Source organism: Gigantopelta aegis, chromosome 1, assembly GCF_016097555.1.
Source record: "Gigantopelta aegis isolate Gae_Host chromosome 1, Gae_host_genome, whole genome shotgun sequence".
Lineage (NCBI taxonomy): Eukaryota > Metazoa > Mollusca > Gastropoda > Neomphalida > Peltospiridae > Gigantopelta > Gigantopelta aegis.
In genome coordinates, this window is record NC_054699.1 from 25723647 (window position 1) to 25751399 (window position 27753).

Below are 27753 nucleotides of genomic sequence, written 5' to 3' on the forward strand. Positions count from 1 at the left end.
GGGAATTGAACCCCGGTTTTTTCGAGTGAAAGGCGTGGATGCTGACCACTATACTATTGAGGATCACGTAATTCGCTTGTAAAATAACCCTGCCATCATAACCAATTAGAATAAGTTGAACGGTCAGGGCAGTACTGGCGTAGGAAGTTGTGCTGGGAAGGGGGACATGTGCCCCCACTTTGTAGCTGCAGCGATGTTTTTAAAAATATATTTTTACATACATACATATGTGTGTGTGCCCCTCGACGTTTTGGCACCTTCCTTCATTCATTCATTCATTTCAACTTATTTTCGTGCTTATATCCAATTAAAGTTCAAGCACGCTGTCCTGGGCACACACCTCAGCTATCTGGGCTGTCTGTCCAGGACAGTGGGTTAGTTGGTTGGTGGTTAGTGAGAGAGAAGAGGGTGTAGTGGCCTTACACCTACCCATTGAGCCCTTAAGAACTCGATCTGGGTTGGAGTCGGTACCGGACTACAAACCCTGTACCTACCAGCCTGTAGTCCGATGGCTTAACCACTGCTCCACCGAGGCCGGTGGCACCTTCCTACGCCCGTGGTCAAATTCATAGAGTTTAACGTGCACATTCATAGCAAGCTGTTGTAGCGCACGCATCTCATGGGCGCAAGTAGATAGTATACTAATATTATTATATTTAGGAAGCATTTTAATAGTTAATCAATGTTATCTAAGAATAGAAAAATCTTTATTTGGCATGTCCCATTTTCACTAATCACAATCTTCTGTGTATTTTCAGCCTGCACGTCGATATATTTCAGCCAACTGAATTCATGCATTTGTGTTACATGAGACCCATTCATATATCTTGAAGAAGTATCCTGCACCTCAGTTCCCTGTTATGGACAGAACTCTCTGGCGAAGTCAGAGGTTGTGCCCACGATAGGCGTGATGGAATCATGCCAAACATTACCCCACCCACACCACATCCACCACAGTGTGAGAACTGCCAGTGTACTCTGACGGTACGCCACGTTTTGGTGGAGTGTACTCATCTCAAAGAAACTAGAAAAAAGATATATTTTGGACAACGAAATGTGATGGAATCCTCGTAGTTACCAGAAGAAACCGCTACATTTTTTCCTGATGTAGCAAGGGATCTTTTATGTGCACTTTCCCACAGACAGAAAAGCACATACCACGGCCGTTGACCAGTTGTGGTGCACTGATTGTAACAAGAAAAACTCCAATCAGCTGAATGGATCCACCGAGCTAACTCCCGCCCTTTTCGTACCGACAGAGTACTCGGGCTAGCTGGCAACCAGTAATTCGCTGGTTGCTGCCTAAACACAAGAAACTCTATTATAATAATTATTGCAGAATTCTTACATTTCATTTTTATTTAATTCCGTGCTTATACCCAATTGAGGTTCAAGCACGCTGTCCCGAGCACACATCTCATCTATCTGGACAGTGGGTTAGTAGTTAGTGAGAGAGAAGTCGGTGTAGTGGTCTTACACCTTCCTATGGAGGTGTTAAATTTGATCTGGATGGATCATCACTTTGTTTTTCCCATTATCATAGTTTGACACCCAATAGCCGATATATTTTTCGTGCTGGGGTGTCGTTAAACATTCATTCATTCATTCATTGATTTGGATGGGAGCCGGTACCGGGATACGAACCCAGTACCTATCTGCCTAACGTTCAAAGTCTTAACCGCTATACCACCCACACAGCTTTATGTCTGCGTGTTTTTTACTGGCTGTGGCTGGCAAGGTGTATATTTTACCAAACGACTTGCTGAGGACTAAATGTAAAGTAATTCTCGATATTTTTATTTATTTATTAATACAGTTTTTATAAATTATCTCCGAGTTTCAAAGACCCTTTGTAACCGGTAAGATTTTTAAAGAAAACAAAACATTTAAAATTTGCCAACGTATTTTATTAGATCATCAAGATTTTTATATACATAAACGAAAATAAATATCCATCAACTAGAGTACTGTAAATCATGAAATTAATGCGAGTAAGATATGAATGCGAAAAATGCGAGAGATGTATAATTGGCACATAATATTTTAACAGATAATACTATCACGGAATAAAAGAAAAACTACAATGCAAAAACCAAAACACGTCGTATAGGCCTGCTGTTATATGTCAACATTTCATTTCATTTCAAACTTATTTTAGTGCTTATATCCAATTAAGGTTCAAGCACGCTATCCTGGGCACACACACTCAATATTTGTTTTTTTTGTTGTGTGATAATTTAACATTGCATTTACCAGACGCATTAATAAAAAAATAAGCATTTTAATGTGTGCTTGTCCCAACGCAGTAATATCATTACGCATTATTTTCCCGATTTACAGTATATTATTAAAGGGACATTCCTGAGTTTGCTGCACTTTTTAAGATGATATCGACTAACTAAAGACTTTTTAGTGATTGTAATTACATCTCAAATATATTTTTCAGCTTAAAATATTAGTGGCTGTATATTAAACGTGTTTCTGATCATTCTAATATTTGTACTAGGTTAAAAATTGCAGCAAACTCAGGGATGTCCCTTTAAACTGACCACCATTTTATTTTCTATTTTTATTTTGTACACAAGGTGGCGTTCAAGTAAGGAAAGTATCTATACCTCCGCCCGTTAGTTGTCGATAAGAAACAGTTGTCGATATGAAACAGTCAGTTGTCGATAAGAAACAGGTGTCGATATGAAACAGTTAGTTGTCGATAAGAAACATATTTTATTGCATATAATATATATCATTTTGAATCTATATATGTACATTACGTCACATAACCCCTAGAGCCAGGAATCTCATTTTTGGTCTCTACTTTGCCATGGAGATAACCGGCACTGCACGCGTCATGTGACTTTGAAAGAGCCAATCCTGAAGAAGGATGCGTCCACGGGTATGGCGGCGTTCCCGGCATCCAACCAGCATACCAGACATAACGTCCAGGAAGAGACCAAGGATTCCATTGGTTTGCCGACGGCGAAAGGGATTGGTCACGTGTAGTAGGAGATGTCTCTGGCATTTTTATTGGCTCTGGCTTCTTGGTGCCAACAACTGTAAAATTATATATAAAATATATATAATTTGTAATGGAAGAAAATTAATTATATAATGAACGGACGAATATATGGATGAATGAATGAACGAATGGGTGAATGAATTAATAAATAAAGTGAAACCTGCTTGCACATTCATAAAAATAAGATTTCTGTTTTTCTAATATATATTTTTGAAGATGTGTTTAACAGATAATGCAATGTTATAATGACGTGGTACCTTAAAAGGTAATTTCTTCTATCTCAGAACAATACTTGATCAAGTCGTAATGTTTTAATTAAGTAAAAATAAATATTTAACAATACAAAAAAGAAGACAATGTCATGTAACTTACCTGGCTCATGTTCCACCCTAATAGACGGTGACACACCCTTTCGCCATTTGGCACGTCGGTTTTGGAACCAAACCTAAAAATTGTATAGACACTTGTTATAACATAATGAATATTCTTTTTGTGAATAGGGTTATTTCAGCAATACAAATAACATGCACTGTGATGAATTCTGGGAGGCACACGGGGTGGATCTGTAATGATTATTTCGATCCCATGACCCAGAACTATGATAACCGGAAAGGGGGGTGGGGGGGTGGTTACAAGACTTTGTAAAAAGGGGTAGACCGGTGTGAAAGTTAGTTTGTTTTGTTTAACGACACCACTAGAGCACATTGATTAATTAATTATCAGCTATTGCATGTCAAACCTTTGGTAATTCTGACACGAAGTCATCAGAGGAAACCCGCTCCATTTTTCCTAATGCTGAAAAGGGATCTTTATATGCACTTTCACACAGACGGGTAAACACATACCACGACCTTTGACCAGTTGTGGTGCACTGGCTAGAACGAGAAAAACCCAATTAGTTGAATGGATCCATCGAGGTGGTTCTATCCTGCGACGCGAGCACCTGAAGCGATGGATAGCACATACCACGGCCTTTATTATATCAGCCGTGGGGCACTGGCTGGAACAAGAAATAGCTCAATGGGCCCACCGACGGGGATCGATCCTAGTCCGACCGCACACCAGGCGACCGCTTTACCACTTAGCTACGTCCCGCTCCTAGAAATAAGATGGAGTAAGAGTAAGGAAAGGGGGGGGGGGGGGCAGTGGGATAAAAATAATAAGTAATCAAAAGAGCCATAGTTTATAATGTGCTGTGGTATCGTTAAACGATTTGTTTGGGGGCGGGTGTTTCGTCGAGAGGGAACCATCCGACCACTCACTGCACATAAAAAACACTAATTTTTAGCTCCGCCTTAAAATGGCTAACCTGGACACGTGTTTCATGAAGGTCCAATCGCTGAGCTAGTTCATCTCGCGTCACTACATCCGGGTACGGTGCGCGGCGGAACGCCTTTTCCATCTCCTCTAGCTGGTATGGCGTAAACGTTGTTCTGAAAAAGTATATAGATATATATATATAATTTAAACGCAAGGTGGGTAGATTTGGCGGATTTTAGACCACCTCAAAATAAAGCAAACAGCACCCATCCATCCACACATACAAACGCACAGACGCACATGCATACACAAATGTTAAAATTTTTTTTTATTTAAACCCTACTGTACACGAATAAAAAAAAAGTTTTAATATTTTGTTTACTGCATTGAAAACAAGGAAGACTAATTAAAGGTAACAATACATGACTGCCCCCACCCTAAATAAATGAATAGAATAGATGTTTAAAGGGACATTCCTGAGTTTGCTGCAATTTTTAAGATGTTATCGACTAACCGAGACTTTTTAACGATTGTAATTACATATCAAATATATTTTTCTGCATAACATATTTGTGGCTGTATATTAAACGTGTTTCTGATCGTTCTAATATTTGTACTAGGTTAAATTTTATTTTATTTCCTAAAATACAGTTTTTTCGTACGTACGAAATTATTTGAAGACAAATTCCAGTTTGGGCTTCTTACAAATATTAAGACGACCAGAAACACATTAAATATACAGACACTGATATTCTAAACAAGAAAATATATTTTATATGTAAGTTTAATCGTAGAAATATTTTATTAGTCGGAAATATCTTACAATGTAGCAAACTCAGGAATGTCCCTTTAACGACATGAAATGAATGAATGAATGAATGAATGAATGAATAAAAATAAATAAATAAATAATTAGATAAAAATAAAACACAAACATAGCAATTTTTAGGTGTGCGTGTGTGTCTTTGTGTTTGTCAGACCTGCTTCCTGCATGCATTCTTGAATGTTTGTCTGTCTGTCTGTCTGTCTGTGTCATTCGGTCTGTCGTCATTTGGTCGTCTTTCATACAATATGAAGTAATCTTCGTTACTGCGATGATTGCTCCGATCACCATAATATTTATATAATACCTATGTCTAGGTTTTTTGTTTGCGGCGTCCCTGTGTTTGATGCTGATCACGTGTGATGCTCGTTTGAAACCGGGCTCCCATGGCAACAGCGGATGATTAATGTCTGAAAAGCAAATTAAAAGAGTGCAACACAAAATATTGCAGTATTTGTTTGAAGTTTTAATGTTGTTTCCGGATCAACCAATAAACATAGTTCAATCATACTGCAAAACTAAAAATACCCCGCTACTAGAGTTTTAACACACTCGTGTTATTTGGCCATCAACGAAAAGTTTGTTTTATTTAACGACGCCGCTAGAGCACATTGATTTTTTATCTTATCATCGGCTATTGGACGTCAAACATATGGTCATTCTTACACTGTTTTTAGAGGAAACCCGCTGTCGCCACATAGGCTACTCTTTTTACGACAGGCAGCAAGGGATCTTTTATTTGCGCTTCCCACAGGCAGGATAGCACAAACCATGGCCTTTGTTGAACCAGTTATGGATCACTGGTCGGTGCAAGTGGTTTACACCTACCCATTGAGCCTTGCGGAGCACTCACTCAGGGTTTGGAGTCGGTATCTGGATTAAAAATCCCATGCCTCGACTGGGATCCGAACCCAGTACCTACCAGCTTGTAGACAGATGGCCTAACCACGACGCCACCGAGGCCGGTGGCCATCAACGAATGCTGTGAAACATCTTCATGCAACACACCTGTAACTCTAAAGTCTCGGAGGGTCGGGACGCAGCCCAGTGGTAAAGCGTTCGCTTGATGCGTGGTCGGTCTGGGATCGATCCCCGTCGTGGGCCCATTGGGCTATTTCTCGTTCCAGCCAGTGCACCACGATTGGTATATCAAAGGCCGTGGTATGTACTACCTTGTCTGTGGGATGGTGCATATAAAAGAACCCTTGCTGCTAATCGAAAAGAGTAGCCCATGATGTGGCAACAGCGGGTTTCCTCCTCTCTGTCTGACGCCATATAACCGTAAATATAATGTGAAGTCTCTGCGTCATTTCTAATAATAATAATAATAATAATAATAATATAATACTCACTTTTATTCTAAATTTTAATTTGATCTATCTGTGATATTTGTATTTTTACACAGTTCTTTACACTGTTTTTATTTTAAGCTGCCATCTCTGGTTTCAGTCTTAAAAAATCAAGTTCTAAGTTCAGATACAAGCATAACTGCACTTTTAATTTACTCGCGAGTTGTTGCAATTAACGCATATCGTCAAATACTTACTACGCACTTCGAACAATTCTCGCCATTTTGTAATGCAACAGTAGCTAAACCGTGCTATTTTTAGCCGTATTTGACGTCGGTAGGAGCCCATCAAAAGTGTCCCACTTTCAAAATACTGGGTTTATTTTTAACTTGGAAAAGCCAGCGTAGAGAATCCAATGCGGAGTGCGGCGTCTTATATGCACCAAATGTGATTGGATTAACTGTTCTAAATGCTTAAATAAAAAAAATATTCCAGGGACTGCCGCTTTAACTCTTGAATTTTTATATTGATGTTGATCATCACTTTATTTGTTTGCATTTACCATAGTTTGACACCCAATAGCCGAGGTATTTTTCTTGCTGGTGTGTCGTTAACCATCTAATCTAATCTAATGTAATCATATTTAATATGTTGTGCAATTACACAGTTCTGATGCGTCCCACCTCGGAGCGTCCATTTGCTCGTCACCTAGATTACATGGCAGCGAAAACTAAAAAAATATCACGCAACGGAAAGTAAACAAGTGGAGGCGAGGGACGTGCTAATTGATCGTAAAAGAAAAACAAATATGTAAAGGTTTGTTTCATTTCCCGTTATTACTCTTTCTTTATCGTTATCTGTCGTTTTGTTTTTGATGTTTATAATTTTTATAAAAAAATTGAAGTTTCAGGTATTTTAATATTACATTATTTGTAAACAGGAAAGAAGGATTCTCCACCTCAGTGTGTGCACTGTCAGTGTACTTTGACGGTACGCCACATTTTGGTGGAGTGCAAGTATTTGAAAGAAACTCGAAAAAGTATATTTGGTCAGAGAAATGTGATGGAATCATTTCGATTCCATCCAGAACTTATTTAAAATTTTCTACGTGATACTGCCTTTTACTCTCAATTTTAATTTAATCTATCTGTGATATTTGTATTTCTGCACAGTTCTTTACACTGTGTTTTAATTTACCTCTTGAATTTTTATATTCATGTTGATCATCACTTTATTTGTTTGACTTTACCATAGTTTGACACCCAATAGCCGGTGTATCTTTCGTGCTGGGGTGTCGTTAAACATTCATTCATTCATTCATTCATTCTTTCGTGCTGGGTTGTTAAACATTCATTCATTCGTGCTGAGGTACGTTAAACATCTATTCTATTCTATTCTATCCTACTGTAAACAGGAGAGGGTCCCATAAGAAGGACAACTTGTGCCTTTTGTAAATACATTATATGCAATAAAATAAATTTTGAATCAATGGAAGAGCGTAATATTTAAATTATGAGTTGAATGGGGTTTATTTGGGTTTTTTGTTTGTTTTGTTTTTTTTGTTTTTGTTGTTGTTATTTTGTGGGGGAGGGGATGTTGTTGTTTTTGTTTTTATTTATTTATTTATTAATAGTTTATTGCCCCGGAAATGGTTTATGATAATGTCAGGGTTGGGACCCCGAGTTCATTGCCTTACATATTACATAATCTCCATCTGAATTTAATTAATTAAATAATTTATTTATTAATATTTTGCACTTTAAAAAAATACACACGTAAGTATACTATTAGCTAAGCTTTCCAAAACTGAGGGCATTCGAACCACAGACTCTTTGTATAAGAATCTAGCGCATTCTTTCTTCATTTGTATCTTTTCTCTTCTTTTTTTGGTATTTTATGGGCAGCTTGAACAATGTACTAATATTAAACCTATAAACAAGCACACAAAAGAACCATTTATAGAACTATTATGACCTCTCATGCTGGTTTAAACTGTCATACAATTATCATCTTGCTTTTACTATGTTCAGATAGATAATTTTAACTATAGTCCATCCCATCTTCCTACAAAACGTTTTCGTTTCTTTCTTTTTTGTAAATCATTTCAGTTTCGTTTGACGTAAGAAGGAAAGCAAAAGTGTTTTGGAAATAACAACAAAAAATATGTGTGTCCAATTTGGAAAACAATTTGCTCAGAAACAAATAACTTGTAGTAAATTCCATCGCATGAAAAAAAGACGTTCCCAGTGTGACGGACTATACTTCTCTTAATCATCGAGAAATTACCGGCCTCGGTGGTTTCGTGGTAGGCCATCGGTCTACAGGCTGGTAGGTACTGGGTTCGGATCCCAGTCGAGGCATGGGATTTTTAATCCAGATACCGACTCCAAACCCTGAGTAAATGCTCCGAAAGGCTCAATGGGTAGCTGTAAACCACTTGCACCGACCAGTGATCCATAACTGGTTCAACAAAGGCCATGGTTTGTGCGACAGCGGGTTTCCTCTCAAAATCTGTGTGGTCCTTAACCATATGTCTGACGCCAAATAACCGTAAATAAAATGTATTAAGTGCGTCGTTAAATAAAACATCTCTTTCTTTCTTTCTTTCTTTCATCGAGAAATTAAAGTTCTATACATGTTTAGAGTTTATTTCTTCCAATTAGCTTCCCCCTGCGCGTGCTGTAACCTCACCGTGGTGCAGGGATGTAACATTCTCTTTGGGAATGGCCAATACAGCACAAATTGAAGTTTAGAGTAAAATTCGGTGTCCGTAAATTTCTGTGATATTTGTATTTTTGCACAGTTCTTTACACTGTTTTTGTTTAAACCTTGAATTTTTATATTGATGTTGATCATCACTTTATTTATTTGCATTACCATAGTTTGACACCCAATAGCCGATGTATTTTTCGTGCTGGGGTGTCGTTAAACATTCATTCATTCATTCATTCATTCATTCATTCCAATTAGCTTCATTATCAGTGCCTTTTCTTTTCTGTTTTTTTCTTCTGCTAACCACCCTACTAGTTGTCAACCAGTCGTCATTTTTTTTATTCGAACGTGTTTCCTCTCTAGTTATCTGTGTGGTACTCGTTCATATGTCAGACGTCATATAACCGTAATTAAGATATGTTGAGAGTGTGCGTCGTTAAATAAAGCATTTCTTTCTTTCGATCCATTCAACGAATTTGATTTCTTTTCGTTCCAACCAGTGCACCACAACTTGGCAAATGCTGTGGTGTGTGCTTCCCTGTCTATGGGGAAGTGCATATAAAATATCCCTGGCTGCTTTAGGAAAAATGTAGCGGGTTTCAAATGATGACCAAATTACATCCAGTACCGTTGATTTATTAATCAATATGCTCTAGTGGTGTCGTTAAACCAAATAAATTTTAACTTTCTTTCTTTTTCATGCTGTATTGTAGCGCTCTACCAACTGAGCCAATAGGGAGATACTAATACCAAAGTTTAAAAGTTTGCTTTGTTTAACGACACCACTAGAGCACGTTGATCAATTAATCATCGGTTATTGGATGTCAAACATTTGGTAATTCTGACATATAGTCTTAGAGTGGAAACCCGCTACATTTTTCCATTAGTAACAAGAGATCTTTTATATGCACTTTCTCACAGGCAGGAACGCACATATCAAGGCCTTTGACCAGTTGAGGTGCACTGGTTGGAACGAGAAAAAACCCCAATCAGATGAATGGATCCATCGAGGTGGTTCGATCCTGCGGCGCAAGCATCTCAAGCGAGGGCTCAAATGAGCTAAATACCGCCCCTAGTAATACTAATTGCACATATACATATCGGCCAGCAGTTTTGGAAGGGGGTGGGAGAGGGGATGGGGGGGGGGGCGAGTGGGAGTAATAGAACAGTCATTTGCAACTTTTTAATCCCTGTCCCGAGTCCTATCGGAGGCCGGACTCGGGATAGGCGTGTCCAAAAGCCCAGTGTTATATGGCCACGTTAAACCAGTTACTAAGCTAAACTAAGCAACTTTTTATTCATCACTGTTAACGTTCTTATTGTATAAATTATGTGACACTGACACTCATTACCTGTCATTATATACACACATGTCGATGGTCCAGTGAGTTTAATTTGCACTAAATGTTCATTTAACGTTTACTCGATTGCTTTCGAAATTATCACCAGCAGGACACCGACGTACTAATGTTTATCTATTCCTAACTACCCGAGCCGTTTCGATCTCCCGGCCATTCCGGCATTTCATTTCATTTCAGCTTATTTTCGTGCTTATACCCAATTAAGGTTCAAGCACGCTGTCCTGGGCACACACCTCAGCTATCTGGGCGAGGACAGTGGGTTAATTGTTGGTGGTTAGTGAGAGAGAAGAGGGGGTAGTGGCCTTACACCTACCCATTGAGCCCTTAAGAACTCGCTCTGGGTTGGAGCCGGTACCGGGCTGCGAACCCTGTACCTACCAGCCTGTAGTCCAATGGCTTAATCTCTGCGCGGGCGGGACGTAGCCCCGTGTTAAAGCGTTCACTTGATGCGCGGTCGGTCTAGGATCGATCACCGTCGGTGGACCCATTGGGATATTTCTCGTTCCAGCCAGTCCTCCACAACTGGTGTAACAAAGCCGTGGTATGTACTATTATGTCTGTGGGATGGTGCATATAAAAGATCCCTTGCTGCTAATCTAAAAGAGTAGCCCATGAAGTGGCAACAGCGGGTTTCCTATCTCAATATCTGTGTGATCCGTAACCATATGTCTGACGCCATATAACCGTGCATAAAATGTGTTGAGTGCGTCATTAAATAAAAACATTTCCTTCCTTAATCACTGCGACAACGTGGGCGGTGACACTGGCACTCATTACCTGTCACCTCACCTCTCTTTGAGAATGGCCAATACAGCACAAATCGAAGTTTAGAGTAAAATTCGGTGTCCGTAAAATTCTGTGATATTTGTATTTGTTTTTTTGCACAGTTCTTTACACTGTTTTTGTTTAAACCTTGAATTTTTATATTGATGTTGATCATCACTTTATTTATTTGCATTACCATAGTTTGACACCCAATAGCCGATGTATTTTTCGTGCTGGGGTGTCGTTAAACATTCATTCATTCATTCATTCATTACCTGTCATTATATATACACAATGTCATGGTCAGCGGATTTAATTTACGCTAAATGTTCATTTCACTCTGTTGTTCTCGAAATTATCACCAGCAGGACACCGACGTACTAATGCTTATCTATTTCCTAACTACCCGAGCCGTTTCGATCTCCCGGCCATTCCAGCGGCTTATTTTCGAAACGCGGACGCCACAGCGGGCTAAATACTCGCTGTCAAACATTATTAGCTACGAGTATTTATTGCGGCTCACTAACGAACATGGAAGAGAGAATCTTTAAAATTGAACGAGAGCAGCTGGGGAGCGATGCGGGCAGATGAACCGCGGCTTGACCTCGGGTCAGCAAGTGTCCATCCTTGTCCAACCCTTTGTCCGAGGGGTTGGTTCGTACCACGCCCTCTCCCCGCCCAAACGCGTGTCGGCACGAGGTTAGCGAACTCTCACTGGTTGCACTGGTCACGTAACTGGCATCTGTGGTTAAGCTGTTGACATAAAACCGGCTTCGGTGGTGTCGTGCTTAAGCCATCGGACATAAGGCTGGTAGGTACTGGGATCGCAGCACGGTACCGACTCCCACCCGGAACGAGTTTTAACGATTCAATGGGTAGGTGTAAGACCACTACACTACCTGTTTTCTCTCACTAACCACTGACAACTAACAACTGGCCTATTGTCCTGAACGGACAGCGCAGATAGCTGAGGTGTGCGCCCAGGACAGCATGCTTGAACCTTAATTGGATATAAGCACAAATATCAGTTGAAATGTTAGCCTTGACTCAAGTTTGTTTTGTAAAAAAAATTGTTTTAACGACACCGCTAGAGCACATTGATTTATTAATCATCGGCTATTGGATGTCAAACATCGAATAATTTTGACATATAGTCTTAGAGAGGAAACCCTCTACATTTGTCCATTGAAAGCAAGGGCTATTTTATATGCACTTTCCCAAAGACAGGATAGCACATAACAAGGCCTTTGATATACCAGTCGTTTTGCACTGGCTGGAACGAGAAATTGTCAAATGCGTCCACCGACGGGGATCGATCCCAGACCAACCGCGTATCGGGCGAACGCTTTACCAGAGGGTTATGTCCCGCCCCGAAGTGTGTTTTGTTTAACGACACCGCTAGAACACATTGATTTAGTAAACATCGGCAGTTGGATGTCAATTATTTTGCTATTTCTGACATATAGTGTTTGAGAAAACCTGCTAAATTGTTTCGTTTAAAGCAAGGCTGGTTTATTATGCACTTCCCCACAAATAGGACAGTGCATACCATCGCATTTGAAATACTAGTCTTGGGGCACAATATGATGGTAAATATATCGTTGTCTTCTATGGTGTATGTAGGTGTATTTAAATTATGAATAAGGCATAGCAATTGAGAAAATGTGTGCCTAACCCCATTAATTTAAAGCAATAAAAAATGTTTTAATCAATTAATAAAAACGGTTTTTGAGTCTCTACTACAGGCGTACCACATCTTTTCCCCCAGCACCTTTTATATTTGCCTGTCTTATATATATATATATATATATATATATATATATATATATATATATATATATATATATATATGTTTTGTTTAACGAGACCACTAGAGCACATTGATTTTTTAATCATCGGCTATTGGATGTCAAACATTTGGTAATTCTGACAGTCTCACATCACGACTCACGCCCCACCCCCCCCCCCCCCCCCCCCCACCCCAATATAAAACCCTTTGTACGCTGATTGACTACAGGATAGAAGCAAGGGATATCGTCAGGTGATCTATAGTTTGACGAACGAAATTAACGTACTCGTGTTTGATTTTGCATAATTTTCACTTTAATTCTCTCCTCTTTTTTTTTCGTGCTTATATTCAATTAAGGTTCAAGCACGCCGTCCTGGACACACAGCTATCTGAACTGTCTGTCCAGGACAGTGGTTCAAAGTAGAATGCAGGTGCTTTTGGATTTGTTTGTTTTTTAAGAGTCGTACCCAAATTTAACAAGTGGGGCACCTACAGTTACTCACAGTTAGTGCTGCAACGATAAACCGGTATACCGGTATACCGCGATAATTGATCAGCTCGATACGAACCGCGGTACAGTTTTGCGTATCGCGATTTTTATACGCTATTTTTGTTCCTTGTATTTTATTTGACTTGAAATAGGCAAATAAACAAACAAAAACCACATCATTTTATTAATTGATGGTGACAGGAAGTGTAACTATCACGTTAAGCGTAGTCGACTTACTTGTTGGCATACGAAGTGATAGGTCGGTTATACTTGGTTCTGACTTCTAAACAAAACGTGTTTAATGTCCATTGAAAATAACCAGTTAACGATAATTACAAATAAATGTTTTGTTACTTACACATTATCATTCATTGTCCATTTACGTTGGAATACGGCTACGGCTATCATCTTCAAAGAAATAAACCAACAAGTGAGAATCACACTTCGCTGTTTTTCACTGAACTCGGAATACTTCAGCCGATCGTTCAAAATACCTCGGCTAATAACCTCGGCTCTGGTTTGGTCGATCTGCCGAAACATAGCGACTCAATACGTACATTTCCGTGTTAAGCGAGCAGCAACGGAAAAGCCCGATAGTAAGGATTTCCGAATGTGACAATTTATAAATAGTTTGACACCGTCACACCGGTGTTCTAGTAGACAAGTATTGTGTTAAAAAATAAAAATATGGCCTAAAACATTTAGCCTGACAGCTGAAATTAATAAAAATCATTAAAAAGTTATGCCTTCTGTTTTCATTAAAAAAAAGACCCAACCCATAAATATTAAATTTAAATAATATCAACTATATTGCAATACATATTGCAATACGGTTTCTTATATCGCAATATATCGCAATACGGTTTTGACCGTATCGTTGCACCCCTACTCACAGTACATTGACATGTACGATGCACATAGCAATACCCTCCCCCCACAAAATAAATAAATAAATAAAATAAAAACAATAATAATAATAATAATAATAATAATAATAATAAAATAAAATGAACGTCTATTAAACAAATATACCAAACTTACTCTTTAGGATCCTTTCGATTCCATCCAAAACTTATTTTACAGTTCCTACGTGATACTGCGTTTTATTGTAAATGTTAACTATTATCTAACTGATATTTGTATTTTTGTACAGGTTCTTTACACTGTGTTTTAATTTAACTATTGAATTTTTATATTGATATTAATTATCACATTGTGTTTGCTTTTACCATAGTGTGACACCCAATAGCCGATGTATTTTCGTGCTGAGGTGTCGTTAAACATTCATTCATTCAATACTCTTTAGGAAGAAGAAGTGTTTTATTTAACGACGCACTCAACACATTTTATTTACGGTTATATGGCGTCAGACATATGGTTAAGGACCACACATATTTTGAGAGGAAACCCGCTGTCGCCACTACATGGGCTACTCTTCCTATTAGCAGCAAGGGATCTTGTATTTGCGCTTCCCACAGGCAGGATAGCATAAACCATGGCCTTTGTTGAACCAGTTATGGATCACTGGTCGGTGCAAGTGGTTTACACCTACCCATTGAGCCTTGCGGAGCACTCACTCAGGGTTTGGAGTCGGTATCTGGATTAAAAATCCCATGACTCGACTGGGATCCGAACCCAGCCTACCAGCCTGTAGACCGATGGCTTGCCACGACGCCACCGAGGCCGGTCAATACTCTTTAGGAGCCATTTAGATTCAATTTATTGGGAAATTAAAATTGGAAAAGAACGCGAGTTAGAAGTTGCATGCTATGCTTTATAATCACAGTCAGCAGGCGCGCGTGCAGGGGGTGGGTTTTGTAGACATTTAGGAAATTACCATATTCTCCATGCATGTTGAGGACGGGTCGTTGCCCAGTGGTACAGCGCTCGCTCGATGCGCGGTCGGTGTGGGATCGATCTCCGTCAGTGGGCCCATTGGGCTATTTCTCGTTCCAGCCAGTGCACCACGACTGGTATATCAAAGGCCGTGGTATGTACTACTCTGTCTGTGGAGTGGTGCATATAAACGACCCCTTGCTGCTAATCAAAAAGAGTAGCCCATGAAGTGACGACAGCTGGTTTCCTCTCTCAATATCTGTGTGGTCCTTAACCGTATGTCTGACGTCATATAGCCGTAAATAAAATGTGTTGAGTGCGTCGTTAAATAAAATATTTCTTTCTTTCTTTCCATGCATGTTGAGCCTTCGAATTTAAATGAATAGACCCTAGGTTTTAAACACTACAACATATGTTTATCTATTAGAGCCGTTTATGATCACTGAAATCAAACATTACTTATAGTGTATTATTTAGATAGCTAAGGTGTGTGGCCAGGACAGCGTGCTTGAACCTTATTTAGATATAAGCTCTCAATAAACACTCAAGTAAGTAAAGGGACAGAATAAGTTTGTTGCCATCGTATGATTTTCCGACTAATAAAATATTGTTTCTTCTTTACAATATAGGTGTCTGTATATTCAGTGTTTCTTCTTTAATATAGGTGTCTGTATATTCAGTGTTTCTTCTTTACAATATAGGTGTCTGTATATTCAGTGTTTCTTCTTTACAATATAGGTGTCTGTATATTCAGTGTTTCTTCTTTACAATATAGGTGTCTATATTCATTGTTTCTTCTTTACAATATAGGTGTCTGTATATTCAGTGTTTCTTCTTTACAATATAGGTGTCTGTATATTCAGTGTTTCTTCTTTACAATATAGGTGTCTGTATATTCAGTGTTTCTTCTTTACAATATAGGTGTCTATATTCAGTGTTTCTTCTTTACAATATAGGTGTCTATATTCAGTGTTTCTTCTTTACAATATAGGTGTCTGTATATTCAGTGTTTCTTCTTTACAATATAGGTGTCTGTATATTCAGTGTTTCTTCTTTACAATATAGGTGTCTGTATATTCAGTGTTTCTTCTTTACAATATAGGTGTCTGTATATTCAGTGTTTCTTCTTTACAATATAGGTGTCTGTATATTCAGTGTTTCTTGTTGTCCTATTATTTGTATGTTGCAAAAACTGGATTAGATCTCCCAACAATCTCGTACGTAAGAAAAGAAAAATTAGGAAACGAAATAACGTTTCAGCTAGTACAATACTGGGAATATTAGAAACACATTTAAATAATATACAGACACTGATATTGTATGCAATTTTTTTTATTTAATTCAAATTTGTTGTCCCTAAAACGTCTCTGGTAGTCCACAACATCTTAGCAGCGGCAACAAACTCAGGACTGTCCCTTTAAAATGAGCTTCTAATAATATATTTATTATTTTACTCCATTATCGATTATTCCATTTGCATCGAAAGGGAACCAGTGAACGAATGTGTAATTATCAAAGGAATACGCTTTGACTCATGTTAAGTATCCCCTGCGCGTGCTGTAACCTCATCGTGGTGCAGGGGTGTAACATTCTCTTTGAGAATGGCCAATACAGCACAAATTGAAGTTTAGAGTAAAATTCGGTGTCCGTAAAATTCTATGATATTTGTATTTGTATTTTTGCACAGTTCTTTACACTGTTTTTGTTTAAACCTTGAATTTTTATATTGATGTTGATCATCACTTTATTTATTTGCATTACCATAGTTTGACACCCAATAGCCGATGTATTTTTCGTGCTGGGGTGTCGTTAAACATTCATTCATTCATTCATTCATGTTAAGTATATTAAGGTTTAAACCTTCTGTGCACCATTGATTAGCCTTTTCTTTTTTATTTCACTGTATAAAACAATTATTTAAAACTTACCATCATGTTGCACTTTGTAATCCAATGAATGGGTGTTTAACGACACCCCAGCACAAAAATACAGATCGGCTAATGGGTGTAAGTGCACTTTAGAATTTAAAAAGTAAAATTTTGTCCATACAAGGTTAACATATTTCTATATATAATAAAAACATTTTTTATTTACATTTGTTAAAGGGACATTCCTGAGTTTGCTGCATTATAAGATGTTTCCGACTAATAAAATATTTCAACGATTAAAATTACATATTAAACATATTTTCTTGTTTACAGTATCAGTGTCTGTATATTCAGTGTGTTTCTGGTCGTCTTGATATTTGTAAGAAGCCCAATCTGGATTTCGTCTTCTACGATTTTTTTATTTTTTTTAAATAAAATTAATTTTAACCTAGTACAAATTTTAGAATGCTCAGAAACACGTTTATACGTTTATACAAAGTTTAGAACGATTAGAAACACGTTTACACGTTTATACAGCCACTAATAATAATGTAATTACAATCGTTAAAAAGCATCTTTAAAATTGCAGCAAACTCAGGAATGTCCCTTTAATATAGCACAGTGAGATGATGTGGGTTTTAATAGAGAGTTTTTGCCTTATTTATTTTAACGTTACATTCCAATTCATCGGTTCCCTTTTTCACGGACTGTAATTAGAACCCCTGGGGTGGTATTCCAGAAACTATGGATTTCTTCTGCTGACCTGACTACGTTTTGAAAATTAAAATAAACGTATTCCAGATGAATGTGTATGAAATATTTATCAAGCACTTCTAATATTCTACTGAAAATTGAATATATATAATTTGGTTCGTTCTTATTAGTTGGGATTTGTTTTTAGGTTGTTTGTTTGTTGGTTTTTTTGTTTGTTTGTTTTTTGTTGTTTGTTTTTTTTGGAGGGGGGTTGCTTTTTTTTTTGGGGGGGGGAGAGGGGGGGGGAACACCTGTGTCGTTATATATAATAACACAGCTTTGGTAGGAAGGAAATGTTTTATTTAACGACACGCTCAACACATTTTATTTACGGTTATATGGCGTCAGACATATGGCTAAGGACCATACAGATATTGAGAGAGGAAACCCGCTGTCGCCACTTCATGGGTACTCTTTTCGATTAGCAGCAAGGTTTTTTTTATATGCACCAGCCCACAGACAGGATAGCACATACCACAGCCTTTGTTACACCAGTTGTGGAGCACTGGCTGGAACGAGAAATAGCCCAATGGGTCCACTGACGGGGATCGATCCTAGACCGACCGCGCATCAATCGAACGTTTTACCACTGGTTCGTATTCGAAGGTTATATTGTATCTTCTTTATATAACACATTATTTATGTTAGGAAAATTAATCATCGAAACCAAATATAAAAATGTTTGGTTTTCTGTAAATCATTAAAAGGAGACACTATTTATGTATTTTTCATTAAAATCATAATTTTTAAAAAATGTATATAAATCGATAGACAGACCGATAAATAGATAGATAGATAGATATATAGACAAACAGATAGATAGACATACATAAAGCGAGACAGAGACAGTTAGATAAAAAGATATAGTCCCACGGATTGACAGATAAAATTAATTAATTAATTATTTAATTAACTAACTAACTAACTAACTAATTACCTTCTCTTTGTTGCTGCATGATTCTCATTGGTATTGACAATGACGTTTCTGCTAACCTCTGATGGCTAAAAGACTTACAAGAACAATTCAAAAAGAAAATGTGGTAGTCCGTTTTAAAGTGTTTGTTAACTTCAGGACGCGTCCCATTGTTAGTCAGCTTATATATCTGTGCCCGGATTAGTTAAATTCACCTTCACTAATGACCGCCAGTTAGTGGCCAATCGGCGAAGTCCTAAACCACCAAATGACAAGAACTAGAAACTAATTGTTTCCAAATTGATCAATTAGGATTTCGTCACTGCGGAAGCAATAAATGCAAAGTTGATTCAAAAGATCCATCCTCTATTCACCGCTTGATATCGGCGCCTGCATAGCGTTTAAAAATGACTCTTAATTTAAATACCTCTAAATCAAACAAAAACGAGAAATTTAGTGCTGAATATGTTTACAAATGGCGACGCCCGCTGTTTTGTTTCTGGTCGCGAAGCTCACGTGCGGCACTTGAGCGCGCGCTATGACGAGGTCGCGCGAGGTCGCGCGAGGCAAACGTCATGTCACACGGAGCAGACGAGAATGGTGATGATTTATGATGGCGTTTTGTGCTCGATATCCGCGTTTAATGACACGGGACAGTGCCGCGTCGACCCATGACCTCTTCGTTGTCCGACGGATCAAAACTGGCCTGTTCCAGCAGAAAACAATTTTGCCATCCAATTGTAGGATGATTACCGCCATGATGACCGTACTGTCAATTACCGCACGGTCGAACCAGCATGGTGGACAACTGCAAACAACCGGCGTCCGTTTTTTCTGCGACCCTTTACATAGATAACACGTACAGTTTTCTGTGTATTACCAGCATATTGAAATATTTTAGCGTGTAAACTCGTTAACAAATCATAATTGAATTCACGCTGCAGGGCCGTAAATACCCTGCATGATGGGGGTGCAAGATAAGTAGCTCTTACACACCCGTTGGTAAGAACACCATGCTATATTTATGATAACACACACGTTTACACATGTACGTGTGTTAACAATTTCAAGACATACGACTGGCTGCTCCTAGATGATGATCAGGTCACCAGTGCCATATATCCAATGAAAAACAACATGGTAAAAATCGATTATACTGTGACGTATCATGTGTATGTGACGCTTAAGTCAGCTACAAGTGCAAAGTGTTGTAAATATCTTTTAGTCGAAAAAGATGTTAAACTTTGCTTAAAACCTGGTTTTTGAGGATATGTAAGACCCAGGTGCGGGTGCAGGAATTAATGCAGGGGTGCTAAACTGGCCAGTGAAGTTTATAGTGGGGGAAAGGGGGAGCGAGCCATGCTTACCCGGATAATATACTGAATTTTCTTTTAATAATATTTGCTTTAGCATTAGGTGGTCGACCCCTGAACCCCCCTCCCCCCACCCCCAAGCACTCACGGCTGCTCCCCTCCACTAAGTTATTTTTGTCTAAGTACTGCCAATCGCTATTATGACCTGCTTTGAGTCCTTTCATAAATGGTTATAATTTAACTGTTGCACGTGTCATGCGATAAATTTCGGAGACCTATTTTGTGAAACGCCGCAATGAGTCATTCTGTTTTAAGTTTATTTGTCGGTTTGTTCTTTTGATATTTACCAGCAATCATAGTGTCATGGACACCCCGCTTGCTAATAAAATATCTTGACATTTAATTTATTAAAGGACTAAACAAAAATAGGCGTATTCGTTGCTGGAAGGGGGCGGGACGTATTCCAGTGGTAACGCGCCCGCTCGATGCGCGGTCGGTCTTGGATCGATCCCCGTAGGTGGGCCCATTGAGACTATTTCTCGTTCCAGCCAGTGGTATGGTGCATATAAAATATCCCTTACTGCTAATCGAAAAGTGCAGCCATGAATTGGCGACAGCGGGTTTCCTCTCTTAATATCTGTGTGGACCTTAACCATATGTCTGACGCCATATAACCGCAAAATAAAATGTGTTGAGTGCGTCATTAAATAAAACATTCAGCACGTTTATATGTTGTTTTCCAGATTCGGGCATTTTCGTTTAATTCGGGCAAAAGTCCTCCTGCCCTCCTACAAGAATGGAAGCCCGTACCCCCCCCCCCCCCCCCCCCTCTCTCTCTCTCTCTCTCTCTCTCTCTCTCTCTCTCTCTCTCTCTGTGTCTGTATGTCTCCATCTCTCTCTCTCTCTTGCTCCCTCTCTTGTTCCCTCTCTCTCTCCCTTTCTTTCTATCTATCAAACTATCAGTCGAGCTATCTATCTATCAGTCAAGCTATCTATCTATCTATCTATCTATCTATCTATCTATCTATCAAACTATCTATCTACCAGTCAAGCTATCTATGTATCTATCTATCTATCTATCTATCTATCTATCTATCTATCTATCTATCAGTCAAGCTAGCTATCTATCTATCTATCTATCTATCTATGTGTCTATCTATCTATCTATCTATCTATCTATCTATCTATCTATCTATCTATCTATCTATCCATCTATCCATCTAACAAACTATCTATCTATCTATCTATCTATCTATCTATCTATCACACTATCTATCTATCAGTCAAGCTATCTATCTATCTATCAAACTATCTATCTATCAGTCGAGCTATCTATCTATCTATCTATCTATTAAACTATCTATCTGTCTATCAGTCAAGCTATCTATCTATCTATTAAACTATCTATCTATCAGTCAAGCTATCTATCTATTTCTGTCTGTCTGTCTGTCTGTCTGTCTGTCTCTCTCTCTCTCTCTCACACACACGCACACACACACGCACAAAGTACACGCACACACACACAGTACACGCATTTCATCCTTCTTTTTCATTCTATGAACGACGAAGATACATTAATTTTTTTATATATATCTACATTATTAATATGTGGACTGCTGGGAACAAGAAGATGTACAAAGAAAGTTACCAACTTAGGTCTAATCAAAGAGAGAATGATACACTGACCACTTGGTGAAGAATTTATTAAGATAATAAGGTTGTTCTTACTAAAATAAAGACATGTTTCTACTTCATATCTTTGTTTAGCTTCGTTTTGGAAATGGATAATATTTAACTGGACCTTTTGCACTTTACATTTATTTACTAATATATAGATTTACTGACATAAATTAACTCGAAAAACGTTTGTTTTGTAGCACATTGATTAATTAATCATCGGCTATTGGATGTCAAACATTTAGTAATTTGTACACGTAGTCATCAGAGGAAACCCGCTACTTTTTCTTAATGCAGAAAGGGATCTTTTATATGCACTTTCCCACAGACAGGATAGCACATACCACGGCCTTCGATATACCAGTCGTGTTGCACTGGATGGAACGAAAAATAGCTGAATGGGTCCACCGACGGGGATCGATATCAGACCGACCGTGCATCAAGCGGGCGCTTTACCACTGGGCTACGTCTCGCCGCTTAACTAGTAAATGACAAAAAAATAATGGTTTAGAAAATTGTATGAATTTTAGACACGGGACATGGCAGGTGCCGGGTTCGAGCTTAATGACTCCATGGTTAAGTGCCCTTGCGCGTGCTGTAACCTCACCGTGGTGCAGGGGTGTAACATTCTCTTTGAGAATGGCCAATACAGCACAAAATTTAAATTTTGAGTAAAAGTCAGTATCTATCTGTGATATTTGTATTTTTGTACAGTTCTGTACTGTGTTTTTATTTAACGCTTGAATTTTTATATTGATGTTGATCATCACTTTATGTGTTTGCATTACCATAGTTTGACACATCCAATAGCCGATGTATTTTTCGTGCTGGGGTGTCATTAAACATTCATTCATTCATTCATTCATTCATTCCATGGTGAAGTGTGGGGCCAGTACACCAACTTCACTCCCGTTACCCACTAACACATTGTAATGGACAGACAGCTCAGATAGCTGAGGTGTGTGCTCAGGACACCGTGCATGAACTTTGAATGGCTATATCTTAACATCCAGTAGCCGATGATTAATAAATCAATGTGTTCTAGTGGTGTCGTTAAACAAAACAAACTAACTAACTTGAATGCATGTTAGCACGAATATAAGTATACAAGAATAAATGAGTGAATGAATGAAGAATGAATGAGTGAGTGAATGAATGAGTGAGTGAATTAATGAATGAATGAGTGAGTGAGTGAGTGAGTGAATAAATAAATGAATGAATGAATGAATGACTGTTTAACGACACCCCAGCACAAAAAAATACATTGGCTATTGGGTGTCAACTATGGTATTTCAAACCATGAAGAGACAGGGAAGAGAATGCAGTTAGTGAATATGTGCACTTTGTTTACACTGAATACTACACACACCCCCCCCCCCCCCCCCCCCCCCCCCCCCCCCCCCCCCACTATTGCTATCTATTTCATTTCAATTTATTTTCGTGCTTATATTCAATTAAGGCTCAAACACGATGTTCTGGGCACACACATGGGAAATTCATGTTGTTGTTTTTTTTAATTATTTATAACAGCCAAAACGTGTTTTAATATTTTACAACGTCGTAGAGACATTTTATAAACACAATAGTGTTATTATTATTTTTGAATTGCACATACTTATATTATTTAACTATACTGTCTCTTATAATTCCATAAGGAATGGATTATGCACTTTTATGTTTGTTTTATTTTGTAAATGTGTGATGTACATAAGGTGCGACGTTAATAAACTATCTGTCTGTCAGTTTGTCTGCCCGTCAACTCAGCTGTATGTCTGTCCAGGAGAGTGGGTTAGTTGGTAGTGGACTCACACCTACTCAATCAGCTGTTAAAACGCTTTCTGGTGGGAGCCGGTACTACGATGCGAACCCAGTACCTATCAGCCTTAAGTTTGGTGAGGAGTGTAATAAAAATATATAATATAATACTGTGTTTGCGCACACCCTTTTTGAAGTAGTGTTTTTTCCAATTACGTTTCTTATTACGCCTGGGTTTTTTTTTGTACGTGTTTTTTTTTTGTAGAGTGTGTGTCTCTGTGTATGCGTGTGTGTGTGTGTGTGTGTATGTGTGTGTGTGTGTGTGTGTGTGTGTGTGTGTTAGTGTATATGTGTTTGTGTTAGTATGCATGTGTGTGTTAGTATATGTATGATAGTGTACGTGTTTGCCTGAGTGTATTTTACACACACACACACACACATATATATATAGACACACACACAGAGAGAGAGAGAGCGAGAAAGAGAAAGAGAGAGAGAGAGAGAGAGAGAGAGAGAGAGAGAGAGAGAGAGAGTGTGTGTGTGTGTATCACCGTATGTGTGTGTGTGTGTGTGTGTGTGTGTGTGTGTGTGCGCGCGCGCGCGTGTATGTGAAAGTGTGTGTGTTTGTGTATGTTCAGTAAAAAAATCGCAGCATATTAGAAGAAACACTGTTCGTAACGTTCGTACTTTAAACATCACGTATTTTCATTGCTGTTGTGCACTTAACGGATCCACTTATACGTATAGTCATCAACGGGATTCAGCCCACGTGGATACCATAAATACATTTTGTCTACATGGACGGATAACAAGACGACCATTTCTACGTTTCTTCTGATACAGTTGTAATCATATTCGACATTGATACTTTGTAGTCAAATTCTACGAAATAACACGAGGTTTTAACGAACGAAAATAGTCAAATTAAGGTAAACTATGTATATAAAGGCAGAATGCAATATTTCACGCTATCGTCTATTCTGTTCGCGTGTCGGTTACGCAACTTTAAATTCACGCGAACCAGCGGTCGGTATTCTGGTAAGTAATTCCATTGCAAACTTTAAAAGTGGAAAACTTAAAGATCACTGGAACTTTATTTAACGAATCGGTTGCCTGGATAAAAAATCACGTTAACCGACTTTTGGTTACTCAAGATTTTAAAATGTTGTCCTCTGTTATGTCGAGACTCTACAGTTTTCCGACCGGCCTCGGTGGCGTCGTGGTTAGGCCATCGGTCTACAGGCTGGTAGGTACTGGGTTCGGATCCCAGTGAGGCATGGGATTTTTAATCCAGATACCGACTCCAAACCCTGAGTGAGTGCTCCTCAAGGTTCAGTGGGTAGGTGTAAACCACTTGCACCGACCAGTGATCCATAACTGGTTCAACAAAGGCCATGGTTTGTGCTATCCTGCCTGTGGGAAGCGCAAATAAAAGATCCCTTGCTGCTAATCGGAAAGAGTAGCCCATGTAGTGGCGACAGCGGGTTTCCTCTCAAAATCTGTGTGGTCCTTAACCATATGTCTGACCGTAAATAACATGTGTTGAGTGCGTCGTTAAATAAAACATTTCTTTCTAGAGTTTTCTGTAATTGTAACACATTTACGATTAACAGAACCTTTGTAAGAACTAAACTTACATATTAACAACTTTTTCGTGTTTAATTTCATTCATTTCAACTTATTTTTGTGCTTATATCCAAATAAGGTACAAACACGCTGTCCTGGGTACACACCTCATGTCAGCTTGTTAGTGGTTAGTGAGAGAGAAGAGTGGTCATACACCTACCCGTTGAGCCGGTGGGACGACACCGAGACGTTTTTTCTTGTTTAGTATATGCGTGTCTGTATGTTCAGAGTGTTTCTAATCAACCTAAAGCTTGTAGTGGCCCAAACTTCAGTTTACTTCCTTGACCGGCCTCGGCGGTGTCGTGGTTAAGTCATCGGACATAAGGCTGGTAGGTACAGGGTTCACAGCCCGGTACCGGCTCCCACCCAGAGCGAGTTTTAACGACTCAGTGGGTAGGTGTAAGACAACTACACCATCCTCTCTCTCTCTCTCTCTCTCTCTCTCTCTCTCTCTCTCTCTCTCTCTCTCTCTCTCTCTCTCTCTCTCTCTCTCTCTCTCTCTCTCTCTCACTAACCACTAACAATTTGCAATTAACCTACGGTCCTGGACAGACGGTCCAGATAACTGAGGTGCGTGTACCCAGGACAGCTTGCTTAAACCTTAATTGCACGATATAAGCACGAAAAAAAAAGTTGAAAGAAATAAATTTACTTCGTTGTACATATATACGTTTTTCGAACGTACGAAATTATTGGGAGGAGGTGACGGGATGTAGAACCTGTAGTAAAGGGTCCGCTTGATGCACGGTCGGTCTGTGATCGATCCTCGCCGGTGGGTCATTTGGGCTATTTCTCGTCCCAGCCAGTGCATCAGACTGGTATCTCAAATGCCGTGGTATGTGCTATTCTGTCCATGGGACGGTGCATATAAAAGATCCCTTGCTACTATTGGAAAAATGTAGCGGGTTTCCTCTATAAGACTATATGTCAAAATTGCCAAATGTTTGACATCCAATAGCCGGGAGGGTTAGAGGTCATTCGACATAGCACAAACATAACGGATCCTAGATTCAACTTGCATATACGCACACATCTTACTCTATAAATAGGCCCCATTAATAGAAAACATCTTAAAATGGCTGTATTCACAGCTCAATCTCTTTAAATGTACATTTCATGTTAACTTATTTTCGTGCTTGTATCCACTTAAGGTTCAAGCACGCTGTCCTGGGCACACACCTCAGCTATCTGGGTTGTTGGTTGGTTAGTGGCTAGTGAGAGGGAATAGGGTGCAGTGGCCTTACACCTACCCATTGAACCATTAAGAACTCGCACTAGGTGGGAGCCGGTGCCGGGCTGCGAACCCTGTACCTACCAGCCTGTAGTCCGATGACTTTTTAAAAAATATTTTTATGCGTGAAAGTGAGGCCGATTTAAATGTACAACTAAATCAGCGTCATTCTGGGTAATGTTTGGTTCTGGGCATGCATTCCGTGTTGCAGAGAGACAGACAGACAGACAGACAGACAGACAGAGACAGACAGAGACAGACAGATAGAGAGATGTACCAGTCTGCTGACACTGACTGGAACGATAAAAAAAAAATAGTGCATCTACGGCGATCGATCTCATGGCCCGTCACACATCAAGCGGGTGCTCTGATCTAGTGCGCATTAGGGTGAAAAACATAAAATGACTGAGGACACGGCACTAATTTATGTTCATCAGCCAGAAGATGATCTGTTTAAACAGGGCCGCCGGCGTTCGTCAAAGATAATTGGGTATAATGAGATCATATTAGCTTTTATTGTTTATAATTAAATTCATTATCAAGTCCGACTGTTATTATTACAGAGGAAATTGCATTGACTGAATCATGAATTAAAGCATATAATTCTGTTCAAAAGCAATGAGTCCAAACGCAGTTATAAGTAATCACTTGGCAATAAAGCGTTAATTGGAAGAATGGTATATATGTAATTGCGCACTGGATTGGGTGTTTGTGGATTATGGAAAGGAGAGGCATATATTTTAACGACACCTCAGCACATATTTTCAACTACGAATATTTGGTATAACATATGGTAAATTCCACACATAAAGCTTGAACAAAGTAAAACTGTAAATGTGTTTAATACACAAACACGAGCGTAGGAAGGTGCCAACAAGTGGGAAGGGTGGGGTGGGGGGGGGGGGGCACAGACACACACTGATTAATGAAAAAACTATGTTGTTATTTGCAGCGCAAGATATCCCCAACATCCCTCTACACCCCTCCCCCATACCGCCCGCAAAAACAAATAATAATGAAAAACAATAAATGATATAAATATAATAATAATAATAAATAACCACACACAATACAATACAAGCGCGCGTGCACAAACACACATACACACACGCATACTCTTTCTCTCTCTCTCTGCCTCTCTCTCTCTCTCTCTTCCCCCTCTCTCTTTGCCCCCCTCTCTCTCTACCCCCCTCTCTCTCTCTGCCCCCTCTCTATCTCTCTCTTCCCCCTCTCTCTCTCTGCCCCCTCTCTCTGCACCCCCCCTCTCTCTCTCTCA

The 27753-nt window shown here is 39.0% G+C and overlaps 1 protein-coding gene across 1 annotated transcript; it reads right to left on the minus strand.

Annotated features, from left to right (window-relative positions):
• Positions 1-1891: 1891 nt before the first annotated feature.
• LOC121367438 (retinal homeobox protein Rx-B-like) lies at positions 1892-19318 on the minus strand. The gene is made up of 5 exons (XM_041491612.1): positions 18900-19318; positions 5407-5509; positions 4326-4449; positions 3389-3461; positions 1892-3051 (listed from the first exon to the last, which is right to left on the minus strand). Exons 1-5 carry the CDS (start codon positions 18925-18927, stop codon positions 2768-2770), a joined length of 612 nt encoding a protein of 203 aa, XP_041347546.1. The 5' UTR covers positions 18928-19318; the 3' UTR covers positions 1892-2767.
• Between the last annotated feature and the right edge of the window lie 8435 nt (positions 19319-27753).